Source organism: Miniopterus schreibersii (genome assembly GCF_964146895.1).
Source record: "Miniopterus schreibersii genome assembly, chromosome: 3".
Taxonomy (NCBI): domain Eukaryota; kingdom Metazoa; phylum Chordata; class Mammalia; order Chiroptera; family Miniopteridae; genus Miniopterus; species Miniopterus schreibersii.
The window spans coordinates 49,212,226-49,233,733 of NC_138103.1; the positions used below are offsets into that span (position 1 = coordinate 49,212,226).

Sequence of the window (21,508 nt, forward strand, 5' to 3'; positions counted from 1 at the left end):
TTCCAGACTCTTGAACCTTTGCTGTAGAACCTTTTCACCCCTAATCCACGGGGAAACCATTCAGACGGCAGGAATATTTTTAGACGATGCCAAGAACTGAAAAGTGCTAGCCTGTCATTTTGAATTATCCAAATAAAGCACGACTGACAGTTAAAATCCTCTCCGGTTGTATCTATTAAAGGCTGTTTAAAACCCAAGGTTACTCAGGGAAGATCAGAACTGATAACTCATTTCTTCTTTTGCCTAAAAAAAATTTTTTTTTAAATAAAATTATCAGGCCCTCAAGTTAAGTCTGTATGGCCTTTAATTCCAATTTTAACACATTTAGTCTCCAACAGAACCACGGGAAAATGAATCCAAAGTTAGAACATTTCTTTAAGAAACACAACATAAATCAATGGCATATATGGAAATGTCTGTACCTTTCAAAATTGCATCCACTGAGTCAGGTATTCTAATTTCATTAAGTGTCTATAAACCCAGAGAACATATTTCCCAATTCAGGCAAACCCTATGTGAATTTCAGTGCAATGGGTGTGCACTAACATGGTAATTATCAGGATACTTCATGGGAGAGCTAGTTACAAGCCGCAGCCTGATCCACAGCGCCACAGTGCCCATAACCCTCCGTGAGACTAGAGAAGCAGTCGAGTCCATAAGAGCAAGTGTGTCTGTTTTGCCCACACCAAACTCTCAGTGCCTAACAAAGCGTTTGCACATAGTGGATAGTAAATAAACATTTTATTAATAAATGAAGAAGAATAACAGCTACCACTTATTAAGTACTTCTATGTGTCAGCCACTGTGCCAACCACATTACCCTCACCCTTCACAATGGCCCAACCAGGCAGGATTAATATCCTCATTTTACAGGTGAGGAAACAGCCCAATACAGGTTCAATAATATGAATAATATTTATTATTACTATCAAGTACTAGAACTGAGACTTGAACGAAAGACGCTGTGATTTCAAAGTTCTGGCTCTAAGTTAAATGTTAAATGTTAAGTGAGTGCTGTGGTATATAATATTGCTATTCTGTTTAACATAAAGATTAGTCTCTTTAGAAGAAAAATTAATGCCCAATATTATGTAATGTTTGTTTCTGTTGAAACTGTCAAAACAGTTACATCTATGACATTCTATCTTATTCAAGTTGATACTAGTCTACAAGGAACTGATCAGGGGCTAAGGAACTCCTATCAACGCCTCTAATCCAGGCATCTAAAAATCAGCCAAGAAATATGATCGTTGGTGACTAGGAGTTAAAGATGCCAAAAGTTCTTTAATGATGACCTATTATACTATCCTGATATGCAATATAATATAAATCTATTACGATGTTAAAGCAGAAACAAATACAATTAATTTTAGCCTAGCAAAAATGTATGTCGAAACTCTGCTACTACACTCAAAGGCACATTTCACAGTGCTTCAAACAAGGAAAAGGGTGGATTTGGGAGACGGTGTTGTTTTTATTTATACTGACAAGGATGTTATGTACGTTTAACTTTAGAAGTTTGTTATGGAGGAAACAAAGAGGGGACTGCAGAAGGCACACTGTGAACCTTGCCGCACAGTGTACAGGTGACAGGTAGCGAGGACATGGAGAGGGTACACAGAGGCAGCAAATGCAAACGCCGTTCTCAAGCAAAGCGTCGTGGTCCTCCTGAGGGAGGCAAGGACGCTTCAGTAACATCACCCTGAAGAAAAGTCATTTAAGTGAGTAACCAAGCAGAGTGTTTCGCATACAGGCTTCTCTCTCTCTATATTTACGTATATGTTTTAGCCATTTTCTCCTTCCCCTCATCAACATCTGTAACCCTGTGGAGACAGTGGCATTTAAAAAGACACAGCAGGTGGTTAACAAATAGGAGCAGTTGAAAGGGATTTAAGCTGAAGCTTCATAGGACGGTAAGGCACTGCTGCTTCAGCTGGAGAATGATTCCAGGTTAGAACAGCCAGAAACAGCCTCATTTAATCAGCTGGGATTCTTCTTTTCAAAAAAGATCAAACAACCTACAGAAGCCATATTTCGTTTGTAAAGAATAGATGGCCATAATAAGCGTCATTAGGAATAGTGTTCAAATAAAAAATTAACTGCTAAGGCTAAACATAATTTTAGCTTTGCATAGAAGATCTCGTCAAAGTACAAAGCAGGACACTTAAGAAGCCCATTCACTTTAGTCACGGAATATTATGAACGCAGTCCTGGGGTGGGCAGTCGTAAATTGCTTTAAGCCTTAAGTGCCGTGCTCAGCAGAATAAAGGTGCATGAGCCTATGCAATCTCACGTTACAAAAAGACAGTGCACCAGGATTACCCCAAATGCCGAAACAGTTTATATGAAGAAAATACCATGATTTTCAAAGCCTGGAACTCTCTGTAGCTAACTGCTCATTATTTTTAAAAATGTTATCGTTAGAGTAAAAAAAACTAGAGAAAGAATACATAGAATAGATAAATGCAGTATTTCAATTTCCAAGATTTCCTAAAGTTTGCCATTTTTTAGTGGAGAGCAGTAATTAAATTCTATATCTAAATGACTCAGTTTTCAACACCTTATTTCCTTGCTGACTCTAAAAGGCCCGAAAGAGCATCTGCTCACCGATGGCTCCTCTTTAGCCAACAAATCTGAGGAACTTAGAATGCTATGCTTCGAATTAAGTCTGCAAGCACAAACGAAGTCCAACAAATCATGCTATTGCTGTTTGCTCCAATCTTGGCGCTCTGTTGGGCCCTAGATGTTTTGTTTTCTCTAAAAGCCTAGGAAAAGAAGGTATACGGGCTACATCTGACAGGTACTCTTCCCTTCTTTGCGTGGGCCAGCAGAGCTGCTGCTTTTCCACCAGCTGGTCCTTATTTGCATCCTCGAGAGGTATGTAAATTCGGAATTGAGCACCAGGCCCACTCTAACTATAAAGGGACCACCCCACGGTATATTAAAAGGTTCACATCAATGTATGCAATTTAAATGCACATGCATATAATTAACTAGACACATTACCAGTGTGAGCTGCTAATTTGGAACGAGACACAAAAGACTAGAATATGTGCAGAGGAAAAAAACTTCAAAATTAAAATGACTACATAATGAAAACTGCTTCATGCTGTGTCTACTATTTTCATGTAAACTTAATATAACTGTAAATATATTTTAATGAACAGTAGAAAGAGGCAATTACAGAGAGCAAAGGAGGGCAGTGCAGCAGTGAAACATCATCAGAATAGCTCTTTGCCTCGATATTAAAAGTGCTGCCTGAAGACAAGGGATGAATTATAACTTCATAATTTCAGGGGGAAATGTTTACTTTATGAGAGACACAGACCTATTTGCCAACCTGCTGGCAATGAAAACGGAAGAGTCAAGTGAAAACAGGGAAAGCTTATCTAACCAACAGTAAAGAGAAGAAATCCCAGCTTAATGTTTTGATGTTAAAATATCCTAATATTAGCTTTTTCTTCTTTCACTAAAACCCCTCTGTATTCCCATACAGACTTCCCTAGCACGTGAATAGGTTCTTGATATTCTTAAGTGTCAAAAATCACTATAGGTATAATAACCAAAAATATATGAAAATTTGGAAATCTTTTAAGTACTGTATATATCTCAGAGCAGCTGAAAAACAGATTTGCATTTGTAAAATGAGCGTGATCAATTCCATGACTTAATTATCTTAGAAAAATAATGCAGGGCTTTTGACAGTGATGGATTTGTGCTATTAGTAATAGAATTCAGGTGGGACAGATAAGCAGCTGGAAAACATCCGCTGTCTGTTTCCAGGGCTGAGTCTGCGTAGCACTGGGAGTAGGGAGCAGAGGATGTTTTTGTGAAGCAACTGAAAAGTTCAGCCCATAAAATATCCTGCAAGCTCTAATTCATTAAAGACCAATGGATTTTGCTAAATATTGGGAGATAAAAAAAGTCTATCCCACCTTTCAATGGAGAGCGAGGCTGGACTGCGGAAGCCAGAGTCACCAGAACAGTTTTACTTAATGCGTATCTCCCAGTTTTCACACTGAACAGACAACAGACGGTTTTCACACAGATCCTACTTAAATGTTAGCTGAACACTTTGGGCTTGGTTAGAAAAAGATGAGTAACAGCAACGGTTACTGACTTTGTTTTATGGTTACAGTGTCAATTATAACAAGCCTACTGATTAAGTGGAAATATGGGCTGCCAGACAGATTTTTAAAATCTATTTAAAATGCTATGGGTATAATGTCATTAAGAATTCCAATTACTTAATGATGCAGCTGAATGGCAAACCACAGTAGACTGCCTGCTTGAGGTGATTCAACCAGTGCATACATCTCCAACTCCTAATAGCGATGCCTTTCCAATCTGACCCGCCGTTTGCATGCAACTTGGAGTCACAGAACTATGGCATTTTAGAGCATAAAGGAGTTCTATAAATGATCTAGTGAGAGTCTCCCGATGACATGAAGAAACCAGGGCCAGCCCACGTGGGAAGGTAACACGCCCAGGGAATCTAGCCAGTGAGTTTATTACTCTATCTCTCTACAATGTTGTTTTTCCAGTAATAATTTTAGCAAAATAATACATCTAGCAATTACGTTACTCAAAATTACTGTTTTCACTTTCATTTACATTTTTCTTTGAATTCTCTTTCCCCAACTTAAAAGTTCTATGGAAAGGCTTAATATCAAAATGGTGTATTAAAGAGTATGAACAAATATTTTAAAATGGACAAAATAATGTTTGCTCTGATATTCCCTTAACATGAGAACAATGAACTAGGCTTGGTTCATTTTAAATACTTTCCCTTAAGTAATTAGAGCCATAACATTTAAGTGACGTTTTCTTTTTTCTTTTTTTAATATATCTTTATTGATTTCAGAGAGAGAAAAGGAGAGGGAGAGAGAGAGATGGAAACATCAATGATGAGAGAGTCATTGATCGAGCCCGCAACCCGGGCATGTGCCCTGACCAGGAATCGAACCCCTATCGCCTGGATCCCAGGTCGATGCTCAACCGCTGAGCCACGCCTGGCCGAGCTTTTTTGTTTGTTTGTTTTATTTTTTTACTCATTCTCTTCAACCAAGGTGAAGCGAAACAGATTTTTCAGTTCACATCCCTTCTACCTATTTCTAATCATTTTAATCCAAAGGTAAATTTTGCTAATTTCAGAAGAAATATTTTTAAAACATAAAAACCAAAGGACGTGACTTGCTGAATCAGATTCAGAAAAGCTGTCCAGGGAATAATCTTTTAATTCCAAAATTTATTTACCAAAATTTACTGAAGAGCAAAAAACTGGAATGTTGATATCAAAGAGTATTAACTGTGATTCCCTGGCTCCATTTTGACATAAACCCAATCATGTGAGTGGGGTTCCTATGTGATATGCCCCTTTCATCAAATACTTAAGCCTATTAACAAATGCTTTGATGTTATTTGGTCCAAGGAGATTTCCACTAATTGCCTTGTGTTTTAACAGTACCAAATACATATAACAATTGTTTATTATAAAAACGACTAGAAAGCAGTTGCTGTGTGCCTCGCATCAGCCCTGTCAGTATTGGGATGCTCAGAGAAAGGTCTATCAGTCTATGTGATTATGCAGAAACAGGACTACAAAACAGACCCCTTCCCAATGCAAAGAAAGGCACACTCATTCTGTGCTGTTAAATATGTAACAGTGGTTCTGGCTATTGGTGTTACATATGAGGCTTAAAATGCACAGCTATTTTCAAAGTTCACTGATCTTCTTACCACCAAAGAACAAAGTGAAAGAGAAGATCTCAAGCCATAATTATGTTGGAAGCTTCTGGGGGTAGAAAACATATCTATCTTAGAACCCCCCACAGCATCTGCTGCAGCTCTGACATGTAACTAGCATTTAATAGATGTTTACTGATTGTTCATGACAGGATATTAAGGCTCACCACAGTGATTAAAATAAATTCTAAAACTGCAACAGTTTACTTGAATAAATGAGACACCGTGTGGTGAAACAGAAATAACTAGATTTGGAACCAGACAGCCTAGGGTTCAAACCTGGTCTGACACTAACCAGCTGTGTTACCTTAAGCAAGTTACTGAATCTCTGAGTTTCTGGCTTCTTGTCTGTAAAGTCAGGGTTATGAATAACATCTGCTTTGCGGAGACGTTAGGATAAATGAAATGCTGTACAGATCACCTAGCACGGTGTCTGGAATAAAAGAGTGCTCAATGAGCACAGCCAGGGTGCTATATTTATGAACTTAAAAAAATAAGCATCAGAGTACTCATTATTTAAATTTTTAGTGTTCCTTTTCAAGCTGTATGCACCTCGACACACTCCTATGATGACATATACTTATTAAATCAAAGACTCATGGATGTGCTCCAGAGCAGATTAAATAACTATGATAATCAAAACATGAGAACTACTGGATGCGAAAGAACAAAGTTCTTTTCTAAAAAAAAAAAAAAATTCTGCCTATTTATTAATCAGTTATAAAATATTTGCACAGATGCATTCTGTACTTATTAAAAACACATTTTCTACACTCCTTTGTAGTATGAGCCCATTATGCCTTACCAGTAACTTCCAGTGGAGGAAGGCATATTGCATCCAAAAAGCAACATGTGGTGGACAGTATCCATGCTGGCATGAGGTTTGAAGTCAACTGTTAAGAGAAAATAATACATGAATGTGGATACAAGTTACACTTCTGTGCACAAATGTCACAAGAGACGATTCAATAATTCAAGTAGCTGTATTACAAGATGTTTTGATACTGTTAGGATAGAATGGCCTGGCTGCATATACTGTCTTATTCCTTAAGATGAACATGATTTGATCATTTAATTTAGTACAATAGTAAACTATTACATAACAAAAAGAAAATAATTAATTAGTAGGCTGAAACTACACATCTACCCATGCACACTTTTTAACAGAAGACGCCTTTTAAAGTGATGGGAGCATTATGTGGGTATAAAATGAAAGCCTCAGGCTATGGATTTACAATATATTTCCTTCCAGATTTCAGCAGAGTGCTGAATACCATAAAAACACTGCACAACACTGCACAAAACAGAAACCACAGTGAGTGGTCAAACAGGAGCAAAAGGATTCATAATACAAGCTTATTACCACCTTAGAATAACAGTAGCCACTAGGATGTGGTCTGGAAAAACAATTTACTAGAAAACTGGAAAACATATCTTTACAAAACTACAGAAATTACTGTCCAGGATGAGCGCTGTGCACTTGTTATAAAGGGATACTGAAACTTACACAAGGTCCTTTCTCTTTTTCTCCTAACAATAGTGGTTGAAAGACATTAAAACAAACAAAAATCAGTTCAGAGGTAAAACAAAGAAAAAAATCAAAGCTAAGTGTACTATTATGTAAGATCAATATTGAGCATGAGCTCCCTTTGCTGTTTTGGGTTTGGCGCATCTTCTTTTGTCTACTCTCAAAATGCTGTCTTTAGGGGCGGTTTACAAGTCACCTTTACACGTGGAAATGCTAACTAGCCTAACATGATTTTCAGTCTCAAGTGTGTGTAAAACTGCATCTTTTAGCTCTTTTTGTCTGCTTGATAAAATTAATAAAGCATCATTTAGTGCTAAAATATGTGTCCGAGACATGAGTATTTAAAATAAAATATGTTCTACTATAGCACCATGACTTGCAAAGTGTGGCTGATCAGAAAACACAGGCCACCTACTCTGAGACATCTTAACAACTTTCAGGGAAAATAAAAAGCCTTTCATTCACTGCACTGAAAATAAGACTTTAAAGCCTAAAAAAAACCCACATCTTGAGATTTTTGTACCACCATTTAAAAAGCTAACAGAGGATGGCTGGAAAATGGACCTGACGTAACCTGAGGCCTTGGTTTCTACTACGAAAGAACACAATCAGCCTAAGAGGCTGAAGAAGATATTTGGAAGGATCAACTGGAAGTTACCACAGTTCGCAAATCATAGAAAATCATATTGTTGCCAAGTCTTAGTTTGTTAGCAAGAGAAACAGGAGGGAGAAGAGGGATTCTATCTCACAGACACTCTCACGGAGGGCAGGACCTCCTTCCTCTCCCCCACAGTCCTCCCAGGGGATCATTCCCCGCAGAAGGGAACTGAAAAAGCCCTGAGGTGGGAGCATCTGGTCTTTATTTGTCTTTTATCCACCTTAAATCTGTTTTGGTATGGGATACACTTTATGTTACATTCATTTGTCAATGGCTTATATCACTCCATGGGCATCTATAACTTTTTGATCCAGCTGTATCCACCTTCCAGTCTTTTTTTTTTAGTTTCTCTGTGCCCATCCAGGAGGGGTTTGTCCAACGAGGCAAACTCCTCCGCTTTTCAGAACCCACAGAGATGATCACACGGCTCCCATCCCCCTCCAGTTCTTTTATTATGGGTGAATTACATCAACAGATTTCCTAAAATTGAATTATTCTGGGAATTTCTGCTGTGAACCAACATGACCAAGTGTATTTTATCAAGAATTAAATTCATAAAGATATATGTACCCCTGTGTTTAATGTACCATTATTTACAATAGCCAAGACACAGAAACAGCCTAAGTGTCCACTGACAAATGACTGAATACAAAAGATGTGTGTGTGTGTGTGTGGGGGGGGGGGGTGTATGTGTATGTGTATAACACAATACTACTTAGCCATAAAATAAGATGAAATATTGCTATCTGCAACAACATGGATGGATCATGAAGGTATTATGCTAAGTGAAATAAGTCAGGTGGAGATGGAAAAAAGCTGTATCATTTCACTTACATGTGGAACAAAACAAAAAGTAACAAACTAACAGAACAAACTACTTAATACAGACAACAGAGCGGTAGTTACCAGAGGGGAAGGGGGCAGGGAGAGGGCAACCCAGGCGTATGGGGGGCCAAATTATGGTAAAAGAAATAAACTAGACTTCAGGTAGCGAGCATGCAATAGAGTGCACAGATGCTGAAATATAATCTTATATACCCCAAAATTATATAATGTTATTAATCAATGTTACCACAATAGATTTAATTTTTTAAAAACCTATTGGATGCAAAACAATGTGAGTTTGAGGTGTCAGCTAAAAATTCAGAACTAACTGAACAAACCAATTGGAAATATCCTGCAGAATACTAGAATTGTGTAACTCTTATTCAAGAAAGAAGAGAACGGAATATTTGGAAATCACTCAAAAATTGAACTTTGAAGCCAGGAGGGTGGGCAAAAGCACCAAAAATGAAAGTAGAACCACAAAGAAGGCTCAGGACAAGTTTTAAAGAAAGCTCTGAGCTGTCAGGATCCGTGCAGGAGACCCCACAGTTTCTTTTTTATATTAATGCACTGTGTAGTGCAACATTTTGAAAGAGGAGTAGGCTACCATTAAATTTCTAAAATAAAATCTTACTAAGCAAAAGGCTCAGGTAAGAACAGAGAGAGGAGACCTGTTGAGAGAGGAATAGATCATGAAGACAATATATAATCTCTGTGGCTTTTCATTAGGAATGAAAGTTGAATGTTTTGCCTGAGCCCCTGCTTATGCAAGGTGACCTTCCAATTGTCCAATGTAAAGTAAAGGGCAAAAATTATTCAAAGTGTAACTTCTCTCACTATTCTCTGATTTTTTTGTCTCCTTCTGACATAGTATTTTAGAAACTGCTTACTAGACACGTGTTTAAGTTTAGTTTCTATAATGAGAAACGTAGGGTTCAGAACAAACCACCCCAAGATGTGCCTCAGTGGTATGGGGATTATTTTAAGCTAAAGGCAACTGAGACCCTACAGGCTCAAAGAAACTTCGGCTCCCCTCCCTTAACTATCTAGAATTTTAATTAGGAGCCTGGCACATGATGAGCGTTATCACCAGAAATGACTTTTTGCCTATGTATATCGCAGTGGAAACTAATAATTGCTAAGCATGTGGTCTCCTTGCAGTTACCTTCTGAAGCCCCAAGTTGCATTACCTTGTCCCTAGCTCAGAATGTCTTATACAACCATTTGCCCTTTCTGTCTATGAACCTCTCATGTATGTAGGGTCTCTGACTCTATATATGGGATATATATATATATATATATATATATATATATATACATATATATGTAATTAAATTTGGTTATTTTCTCCTGTTAACCTGTCTCATGTCTATTTGATTATTAGATCAGCCAAAAAAAAACCACTTGAGAGTAAAGTTCTACCTCCTCCACAGAAGCAGATCAATATCTTTAAGTGGTAGTAAAAGAAAATTCCTCAGAATTCCCTTTCATAAACACTGACTCGTACATTCTTTCAGAAACTCAAGATCTAATTTAAATGCTAAGTAAATTATTAGCACAGAGTGCAAACAAGCACCTGAACAACTTTTTCATATCCTAACGAAAAGAGTATACTGAAATACTTGTATTGTTATAGCTCAAAGTACACTTCATTGCAAGTTGAAATGAGAAAGACCTCCAGCAAAAAGATTGTCACATCAAAATGTGAATCTAAAACAAACAGCAGATACCATAAAATCAAGCAGGACTTAAGACAATTTCACTGAATGGCCTGCCACCAGTGGTGGGAGGAGTCAGCTGGGAGAAGACTGGCCGCCAGGCTCCTTGCTGGGCTTGCTCCAGTCCTATTGACTAGGCCTGCCTGTGCAAAACAAGGCCCCGCCCGGTAAATAAATAACAATGAGGTCCACTCAGCAGGCTGGAGATTCCAACGCTACACAAAACAGAATATGGAAAGATAGTTGAAAATCACATCTTAAAAGAAATCCCCCCTTCTTTCTTTTTCTCCCATCGTACAGCAAATAAATAAAATATCCAAGGGGAAGCAACTAGAGGCTAATACTGAAAACAACTGCATCTGAGTGTGCGGTTCAGACAGGCAGGATAAACAAAGGCAGCCTCAGGATGGCCACACAGGCAAAAACACAGCCTTGTGAGCAACCACGGGAACGTTGTATCTGATGGGACTAAAACGGCCACTGACACTTCTAACTCAATAATAAGATGACCGTTGCTTAAGCGGAAATGGTACTTCCGTCTCAAAGGGTGTTAACAGTTCAGAATGCCTGATGCAGAAGATCAGGGGACATTTCATAGGCAGATAACTGTGACTTAAGTCCTGGGACCCAAAATCTTCTGAAGGACTAAAACTCCAGAAATAGTGACTCATGCATATTAATTAAAGGAAATATGATGACACACAGCGCATAGGTTGAAGGATTTATTAATGCCATCTGAAATGAAAGACCTGAGAGTATGTGTGTGGGCGACACACTGAGCATGGAGATAACTAGGTCTGTTTTCTGGAGTTCGAAGCAAAATGTGTTCTAACTGCATGAGGTTGTTGGGGATTTATGGCCTCTTTTAGCTAACATCAGACTACAATCAGGGCCATAAAATACACTAAGAATGTGAGACTAAGACAGAATTTCATTTAGCACTTGGCTTTCTATTTTCCTTTCCAAGATGATATCCGGGTTTGCATGTCAAATTTTGACACATCTGTCAGACCCAGGACGTAGAAAGACTTTAAAGAACACCTATAGCCAAGGGGAGGAAAGAGAGATTAAGGAGATATCCATGCACACATAACCAACCCTAAATTACTACTGACCATGGAAGGAACACCCTCTGTAGCTAAAGATATGCAGTAAAGGAGTACTACAGACTATGGATAATTAACCTTTTGAATAGAAAAGAACTGATTTTCAAGTGCAAGTTTGGGTCTCCAGAACTTAATAGGTATTCTAGATTTGCTGTCTGTATATATCATTAGAGATAATTATTGCTAACTCTGTTTCTTTTTTCCTCCAAGTGTAACCATATTACACACAATAAACAGTTTGTTTTGCATACTGTCGGTATTTTTACATGTTACTATGTTACTAAACAATTTTTGTCAACAGTACTTTTCACTTGGTTCTGTGCATCAGTATTACCTTGCTCAAAATACAGCTGCCCAGGGTCCACGCTAGATCAGTCCTGCCCCTTCCTTCAGAATATGTCATTTACCTCTCCAGGCAAGTGTATCTTTGAAAAGTTTCACAGATGAGTAACAGGTGACTCTGACTACAATTAACATTTTCAGTGGCTGAATATATTGTACTGTATGAGCATATTGAGAGTTCAGCTAATTCATCTTAGTTAACCTGGATTGCCTCGCTCTTTTAAATGTATAGGACAAATAGTAAAAACAAGGTTTCTTTTAAAATAAATATGTAAAAAGAGTTTCCGAAGGTAAAAATTAGTTGACTCTTTAGAGTTGTTTCAATACTGAGAGAACAGAGAGATGTAAGGTTCAAGAAACAATAATGTAAAGGAGTTGTCATAATGGAAAAACCATTACAGGCCCCCAAATTTTAGTATCACTCACATAAATAGTTCTTTATTTCCAAAAAATAAAGATTATACTTCGACAACCGTTCATAGGAACTGAAGATAATGCTCTAAATTGTAACTTAAATGTAGGATATGATCAGCCTTAATGTGCATCATCTTGCAGCTGAGCCAAAAGGATCAGAAAAATGTAAGGCTCACAGCAGTACAGTCCATTTGGCAGCATGTTAGAAACCCACAGCAATGGCAGATTAGATTATCTTCTGCCAGCTTCCGCACACCCATAAAGCAATTCTACACTAACACAGAGGCCTTCTGCTTGAGCATTTTAATCAGAAAATTTAATAGAGAAATTGTCATTAACTCTCACTAGCATGGACAATGATATACAATTCAGAAAGCATCCTTAATGTGGTTTATAAGGACTTTAAACTACTGTTGCCAAATTATCCAAGAAATAAGATACCTGAGCGGGCCCACAAATCGAACACAAGTTAAAAATGAAATAACCCTCACCTCCAAATAAAGGAATTTTAGCACAAAAAAAGAATTCAACTTCTAGATGATATACCGTTTAAAACTGAACTTATTGGTATATGCCAGAACCAACTACATAAATCAATAAATACACTTTATCAGCCAGGCTATGCAAGATAAAATAGCATAAGCTTCATTAAGCTCAGTTTTTTAATGTCACTCCTACAACAGTCCCCAATTAATTTCCTCCCGAATCAAACCCATATCCTTCCTCTTGCCTTTCCAGGTCATGCGTGACACTGCACCAGCCTGCTGGCCACCAGGTTTCTAATACAACAGCCTGCAACTCCACGCTGCACTCGCATCTGACAGCCCACCTCACTAACAGCCAGAAGCACTAACATTTCCTGAGGGCTTGCCCTCTGCCAGGCTCATTTACTTCTCACAATGCCCACAGGAGCCTGGTCTCTTTTCCCCCACACAGACGAGCCTGAGGCGAGAGAGGCCGAGGAACTTGTCCTGGGCCACACAGCTTAGCAAGGAGCAAGGCCCACACTCCTGCCCAGCGTGCTCCTTCACTGCTCACACCATTGGCCACTGGAATATTGTCCTCCCCTCTGCAGATCCAAAGAGACCGCCTTCCCTCCTTCCCTGACCCAGATCAAATCTTGCCTATTTCTCTCAGGAAATCTTCCTTGACCAAAAACATTCATATTGATCTTTAGAGAAGTTCCCCCACTGAAATAGCTGAAATGGCTAGTTCAGTATGACTGTCAAAGTGCCACACACCCCTTGCCACTGCAGGACATTTACACATCAATTCTGACTCAGACCCAGGCTCTCTGGATTGGCCATTTTACTGGGGGTGTGGGGTTGGGGGTGGCATTTTGATATTACTGCATTAAAACAACTATGTCCACATGTCAGTTACTTTTTTATATATACATATATATATTTTTTATTGACATGTAATTGACATATAACATTATAATTGTTTAAGGTGTACAATATAACGATTCGATATTTGTATATATTATGAAATCATCAGCATAATAAGTCTAGTTAACATCCATCAGTTACATTTTGATAATCTCTAGATGTATATATTTTCTTGTATTGATTTCAGGGAGAGGAAAGGAGAGAGAGATAGAAACATCAATGATGAGAGAGTCATTGATGGGCTGCCTCCTGCACGCCCCCGAATGGGGATTGAGCCCACAACCCGGGCATGTGCCCTGACCAGGAATCGAACCCCGATCGCCTGGATCCTAGGTCGATGCTCAACCGCAGAGCCACGCTTGGCCGGGCTAGATGTATCTTAAAAGACATTCCTAAATCTCAGCATTATAAAATATAATAAAATGATTCCTACTCCTCTCCCCTCCTTTTTTATTACTTGAGAAAACCCTGAGGTTTGTTGGGGCTCATGCTCAAAACATGGGCATTTGGGTGACCGAAGGACAGAGGACTTTTAAGAAATACTCTGAGCCAGGGTCCATAGCAGCAGCTTCTTCTCCATGATTATCACCGAGCAAGTTAGGTTTTGTGCACTCATCAGAGACCCTGGTACAGAGTATCTTATCTGTGCTATCTCAGCTCTCCCCAGGTGGCTTTCACTCAGGAACCAGAACAGCTTCCCAGGGTGCCTGCGAGAAGGTACCCAATGGTCATGTGGAGACAGAGACTGTTCATGCTGGACGAAATCCCAGTTGAGAGAGAAGGGAAAGGGTATGCAGTCAACTAATTGGAAGCAAAAAGGCGACAGAGGGATTGCTTACCGATGGGGATTGACGCACATGTTAACACACACACACGCACACACACACACTTTCATTAACTGCTGTCAAAGCCATAAAATGTGGATATATGAGAATTGTAACTGTGCCAGACCTTGATCTTTACAGTCACACTATGTAGTAACCCATAAACATGATGAAAAATTAGGTTGTTCCAGCAGTTTCTGAAGTATCCCAGCATCACCTTACCATGTGCTTTGTTTAAGAAAGGTCACATTTGGAAATATTCACGTCTAACTGTGCAATGCTGGAGTAGAAATTGTTCTACATTCAAGAGAGGAGCCCAAGAAAACGAAAAGCAATGACTCATTAGATTAATTTCATCTGTTTCTAAATTCAGTGGCTTCTATCTCATTTGGATAGTGCAGTTTGATAGATAGGGACCTGCCATCACTCACTCAGGAAAAGACACATTTATTTACTGGTCATCCATGTGAAGGAAAGCAAGCAATGAAGATGACAGTCAAATTTCTTGGCTGAATGGGCTGCTGTCAGGGCCAATTCCTCTGAGTGTCTGTAAAACACCTTTTAGACAGCATCACAGTTCAGTGCTCAAATGCAGATTTTATCAGACCTTTACCCATCCCGATTCTAGGATTTCTTAGTAAATTAATAAACAAAAGCAATGATCTAGGGAGAGCCATTATTTTTTTCAAAATATAAAAAACACACTTATCTTCAGACTAGTATTTCCCTAAATACCTACTTTAATTCACGTTTAATAATTCAATACGGACAAACACAGCAAATGTTGTGCATGCTCATAGGTGAACATAACAGGCATATAGGCACAGATAAATTCCATGACAAATGTGATGTGTTTTCTCAAAATTAAGAAGTATGGGTATCTAAAACAAGTTACCTAATTAGTCACCCAAGCATAAAGCCCAATTTGTGATTTATTCAAATGCAACTCTGGCTTTTAACACCATCCAGAGACTGTGCTTTAGCCCTAACAAGTCATCTGAATTGTACTCTTCCTTTGGTGATTTTTTTTTTTAGAAATCTGAAAAGAAAAACGAGAAAGTCCTTTTCACATGTCCTGGCATTTGTAGCCTTGCCTTCTAGAATTCTGCCAGGCTGGGAGTTCCCTGAATTTGTATCACACCTAACATCCCCATTGCATCACACACTGATTGGCACACAGCAGAATTTGTGAACAAGTGGCTTTTCTTAAAAAACACTTATTCCTTTACATTCCAACAAGAGTATAATTTAAGGCAAAAAGGTAAATTTCTACTATTCGATATGTTGCCTCAGAAAATGGCCAAACAAAACACTTGTTCAGTGTTCACTCATGTATTAAGCAAGCAATTACTGAGTCCCCACATACTCCGTAGCACATATCCTGCTGGCATTCAATAATTTAAAAGGCATAGATGATAATAAAAGCAGAAGGTATAAAATGATAAAAATGTCTTAAGAAAAGAAGAAATAGAGTGTTATAGGCCTTTACAAGCCTTCAGTTCCAATGATAATGCACCCTGCAACCTAGAGTTTGGGAAGACCCACAAAAAAGGCTTCACTGATGAAAAACCCCTTGGTTATCACTACCAAACTTTCGCTTTGGGAAGACTAGAAAAGCTACGTGTGATCACCTTCCCAACATACAACCTAAACATCCAAGTCCTTTTCCTTTTGCAAATATTTAAAATTTCACATGTACTGGGTTTTCTTTTGTAAGATGGTTTAAAGTTTACTTATTTTTTGACAAAACTGACCAGAGTGTTCCTAGTAGGGAGTGAAGGTAAGGGAATGGAAGAATAATTGTATTTGATCTGAGGAAGACAGAAATGTGCTACTGCTGTATTTCAGCTCCATCTATCCACTTGATAACTTGTTTTCTTTCTTCCCGGTACCACTATCCCCACACCCAAATCTGTTAGGATTTAAACGGCATACAAGTAGGGTAGCACATAGCTAGTAAAAACCCTTGGGCATGTTCCTTAACCTCTCTGACTCTTTGTTTCCTCTCTGGTAAAGTGGTTTAAACATGCTTAGCTTTCAGTAGCCTAGTGTCTGGCAGGCTGTCGGTAAACGATGGCTGGTGGTAGGCTGATTACATGAACAAGGATTCCAGACTAACTATTGTCCTAGCACCGAACTAAATCAAAGACACTGATGTTCCTGTCTCTGTTTCTCTAACTATAAAATGGGACTAACTTCAAGCTTGTTCTAAGAATTAAGGAGACAATACATGCAAAATTTCCCTTACTTAACCCCTTATTGAAATAATTTTTGGTACTTCTCCTTGGTTTTCAATTTTCCAGTTCTACTTTTGCCTACACCTAAATTTCTGTGGTTGCTGGATTAGGCAAATAATGGTAACCACAAATAGCCTGTGGGTAGTACTTTAAAGGACTCACACTGAAAATCAAACAACTGTTTAGAAAAGGTGAAAAAGTCTTTAGTATTCATACAATCCTCCCAGCAATAAAGAGAATACTGAAATTACTTATTAATCTCATAAGATCCTGTAAGGACCTTAAATCTGGGAACAGTTTTAGAAGAGAGCTGCCTAAGAAAATGCAGAAATGTTTAGTACCCTGGTTCTAATATAGCCTTTTATGTGTTTCCCAAGAAAGTTTTCTTTCACTGAATATATTCACTTGTACTTTTCAATTTTAAATTATGTAAAAGTAAACACATTTTATATTAAGAGAGCTGTAACGCATTCCAGGATATATATTTATAGTCCTCATAGTCACCAGCTCTGAAATCATATATTACCGTCAGCCTCCAGACACAAACCAGTAACCTCTTAATGTGAGACCTGTAGTACTGCTGTGAAACATGGCCTTCATAGTAACACAGATATGTAGAGTGGCCTTGTATTCACAGCAAGCGTGAAACAGGAGGAAACAAGACTACCTCTGAACTTGCACAGAGAAAACATAGAATTAGTATGAAAAAAAAACTTCATGTAAAATTCCTTTTATGAGTAATGATTATTTCCTCCTAGCTGCCAAACACGTGGATATGAAATTAAGGAAATCTTTAATGTTGACATTTTAATGATGAATTTACATTCTAAATCACATTTGGTGTTACTCAACCTACTACAATTAGGACTCTAAATTATCTCTCTGCCTTTACAGTTGAAGTTCAGGATCTGGGAGCACTGTCCTAACTTTTTCTTAGTAATGTTCAATGATTACACAAAGTAACAGCAGTCAGGCAAAGCTCAACTTCCCAAGGTCTAATCTTCATCTTTAGAAATGAGTTTTGTTATAGGTATATTTTCTTTTGTGATTACCACCAAAGTATGTGAAGAAAAAAAAAAAAGGCACATTACCCTGGCTTCATAGGTCTATAATATATATTCCTGGGGAGAGCACTTCATGAAAAAATTCATCCTCAGCTGGCCCCAAGGCTACTGTACACATTCTACAATCCACATAATAGCTGCTTCAGACAGCTCACTTGAAGATTAGTTCCAAGGGACCAAAGTACAACTCTCATTATCATCACTTTCTCTCTAAAATCAACATTTCAAACCAGAAAAGTGAAGCAGGAGAAAAAAGCAAATCTATGAATAATTTTGCCAATCACACCTCTTCCCTAAACAGTTAAAAGTCTGCCATAAGGCGGGTTTAAATTAAAACAACCTAGATGAAAACAGATGGTGCTTTGTCACTTTTCCTATCTGATTTGAAGACCCAGTTAGGGAAGGACCTGTCATTTAAGAGTCCTCTCATTCTGCAATACAGACAACAAGAACCATGTTCCCTCCGCCCTTCCACCATCCCTCCATCCCTTCTCTCAGTCTCTCCTTCCTTCCTGTCCATCTACCTAACAGGTAAAATATTACGCTCTCCAATGTCGATTCTAAGTGCATTTGATTTACAGCATGACCTAGCAAGTAAATAAACAGTGTGTTGAGCGGAGCGGAATTAAGCATCCAGCCACAGACAGAAAGCCAATACAGTACAAATGGGACCACATGGTATTGACAGCCATTGACATCTGCATGCAACTCCTTAACTGCTATTACTCATGCATCTCTCCAGATACAGTTTGTAATCTTTTCTCTCGGTGGCTCTTTCTAGTTGTTTCCGCATTAGGCATGATAAATGCATTTTAGAAACTGACAGTAAAAGATTAATACGCTCATAACCGTCAAAGGGAGCCTTTCACTGATTTCAAATAACTCGCCTTCCTGTCAACTGCCAACCCCCCCCCCCATCCAATTATTACTTACTCACGAAGGCTTCCTCATCCGTTGGCAAACGCATTGACATGCAGAAGTATGTATCAGACTATGAAAGAGAGATACAAAATTCAAATTAAATTGCTGCTAGCAAAGAAGAAATAATAACTAGTCAACAAATAGGCTATACGGCTGAAAGAGAACTGCTGGGCCAGTCAGGTGAAGCTGCCTGCCACACACTGGTGCCAGGTTAATGGAGGGGCTAAATCTAGAACTTACGTAGTCTTAAAGTTTTTCTAAGACTCTTCAAACCCTATTTATAAAACCAATGATCACGAGCAATATTCCTAGTATGTCACAGTTAAAAGGCAACATTTTAGATGCTTACCTGAAGAGTGATACAATTTAATGCATTTGTGTTGAAAATGGTAGAGTTGGTTTTGACCATATTTGCTATTTGCACAATTAAGGATTTAATTTCCTGAATCACTTTACAATTGCCCAAAATGTTAGAGAAGTACAATGAGTAAAAGTTGGACTTAAAATGTGATATTATAATTGGTTGTTCTCCCTTACTTTAAAATGTTTATGTAGTTTATTAAGGAAATCAACATTTACTAAATTATTCTTTCTTTTCCAGTTATTGGTCTCTTATCTAAATGGCTACTTTTCCACCATCAAATATATTAACATCAAGAATTTTTAATGATAAATTTGCAATTTAAGGAGAACAAGCTTCTTTTGATCTACGCGTTACACTTCCTTATTGGAAATCCATATTCAGTGAAGTGTGTGCTACGGTTGATAATATACCCAATACAAATAGAGGCTTAACTCATTTAATAATTCATACTTCATGGATTATCACTGCACAGTGCTGGATCAAGAGACTCCTCAAACATGAATAGAGATCATTTGGGCTTCTCTAAACCTACTGGTTAGTGCCAAAAAATTGTGGAATTTGTACCTCTTATTTTATGTCTGTGCTGGGATTCGAGGAAGCTCAAATACACATCAAACGAGTATATTATTGTAACTTGAAAATTACAGAAATAGGATTTAGTCTTCATTTCTATTTTTGTATATGCCATTTTTTCTCATTTGAGCAAACTGTTTCATTTGTTAAAAGACTTTATAATTGTTTCAATTCACTCTTGATTTGCTAAGGAGGAAATGTACTGGGGAATGTTGAGGGTTTCACAGTAAGGAGGTTAAGCCACATAAATGCTGGAGATGTGAACTGGTTATCCAAACCCCAGGAAATATACTGGCAAAATAATTCTCAAAGATCTCACAACCATGGACAGGATTGCTCAAAAATATTTTTCCAACCTCTGAGTTACTACTTTACAAAATGTTCCTACTCTGTTCATAAAAAAACCCCCAGTAAGCTCAAGATTCTTTTCTACTTGTTCATCTTCGGCCATGAGTAAAATCACAACTGGAAGGTATTTAGTAGCGATTATAGCTACTGTTGTTACCATTACTATTTCTAGCCAACAGTAATTGGATGCTTATGATGTGCCAGGCATGGTTCTCAATGTTTTACTTGTATTATATCATTTAATAAATAAAACCAATCCAATATGATAGATACTATTATGAACTCCATTTTAAAGTTACTAAGAATAATAACATTAATTGGGAGCTCAGTATGTGCCAGCACTGTTCTAAGCACTTTATAAGTATTAACTCTTTTAATCCTCAAAACACATTCTTATGATATAGGCAATATTATTATCCCCATTTTAAGGATGAGGAAACTGAGGTTAAGTAACTTTACCGTTTATTCTAAGCAAAACCTGACAATAGACAGATAGGCTTCTGGACCCCCTTCTTATTAGTGCAGTTACTTAAGAAATCTTGAAATTAATCTTTTTTTCTGTCTCTTTGAGATCGGAAGCGTCTACCACCTGGAACTGTCTCCTGACAGTCAAGGAAGTAATTCTGCTCTGATTCGCAGCCAGTGAGTGCCTTGTTCTAACTTACATCTCTGCTTCCTCTCATAAAGATAAGAGAAGTTTGTTTTTCCGCGGTTAAGTGCCAATCAACAAATTCAGATGGCCTAGTCATATGGACCAACCTCTCCAACACCCCTCGGTCCCTTTCTCTTAACACCCCTAGCTTTTAAAAGGTCTCCTGTCTTTTGTGTCAGCAAAGTTGAGTTCAGTTCACACTGGACTCCCTTCCCTGTTGCAATAGTTAATGCTGAAGAAATCTTTCCTTACCACTTTCGTGTCCATCTAGTTTATCTTTGACACTAATAAGTGCAGGAGCTTGGATCTGAACATCAGCAATCTGACTAATGCATTACAGATCATTCAAAGCAATGTGAACAATTAATAACTTAAAGGTAAATATTTTAAAAAAGTAAATTTAAAGCAGCAAAGTATATATCTATAATGCAAAAGGATCCAAAGGTTGAAATGTAATGCAAACCAACAGAAGTTCTTTTAAATTTGGACTAATAATAGTTTTTGGTCTATTTTATCTTTGACTTTTTTATAAGCCATCTCAAGTTGTTTTTTGAATAGACAACAAATAGAAATATGAAACTCAGCAAGTGGGTTCTTTTGATAAAAGAAAAAAACAGCTAAGCACAATAATGGTTATATATACTTTTAAAATAAAGGAAACTACTATTTATACTGAAAATTGATCTGATCCATATTGTAATTCTTGCTCTTATCATCAGCTAAGCAACTTAAAATGACAGAATAACATGAGAATGTCTTTCTTCAATTTGTATTTCTTGGTTTATAACTTTTCTATTA

General features: G+C 37.9%; 1 protein-coding gene across 13 annotated transcripts in view; it reads right to left on the minus strand.

Annotated features, from left to right (window-relative positions):
* Positions 1–21,508, minus strand: part of PAM (peptidylglycine alpha-amidating monooxygenase) — a 262,191-nt gene that overhangs the window by 95,883 nt on the left and 144,800 nt on the right. For all 13 annotated transcript variants that reach the window (XM_081132109.1, XM_081132114.1, XM_081132121.1 and 10 more), the window contains 2 exons: positions 18,786–18,843; positions 6,551–6,638 (listed from right to left, as the gene is read on the minus strand). In XM_081132109.1, coding sequence (XP_080988235.1) covers positions 6,551–6,638; positions 18,786–18,843 — 146 coding nt within the window. The remainder of the gene's footprint in view (positions 1–6,550; positions 6,639–18,785; positions 18,844–21,508) is intronic.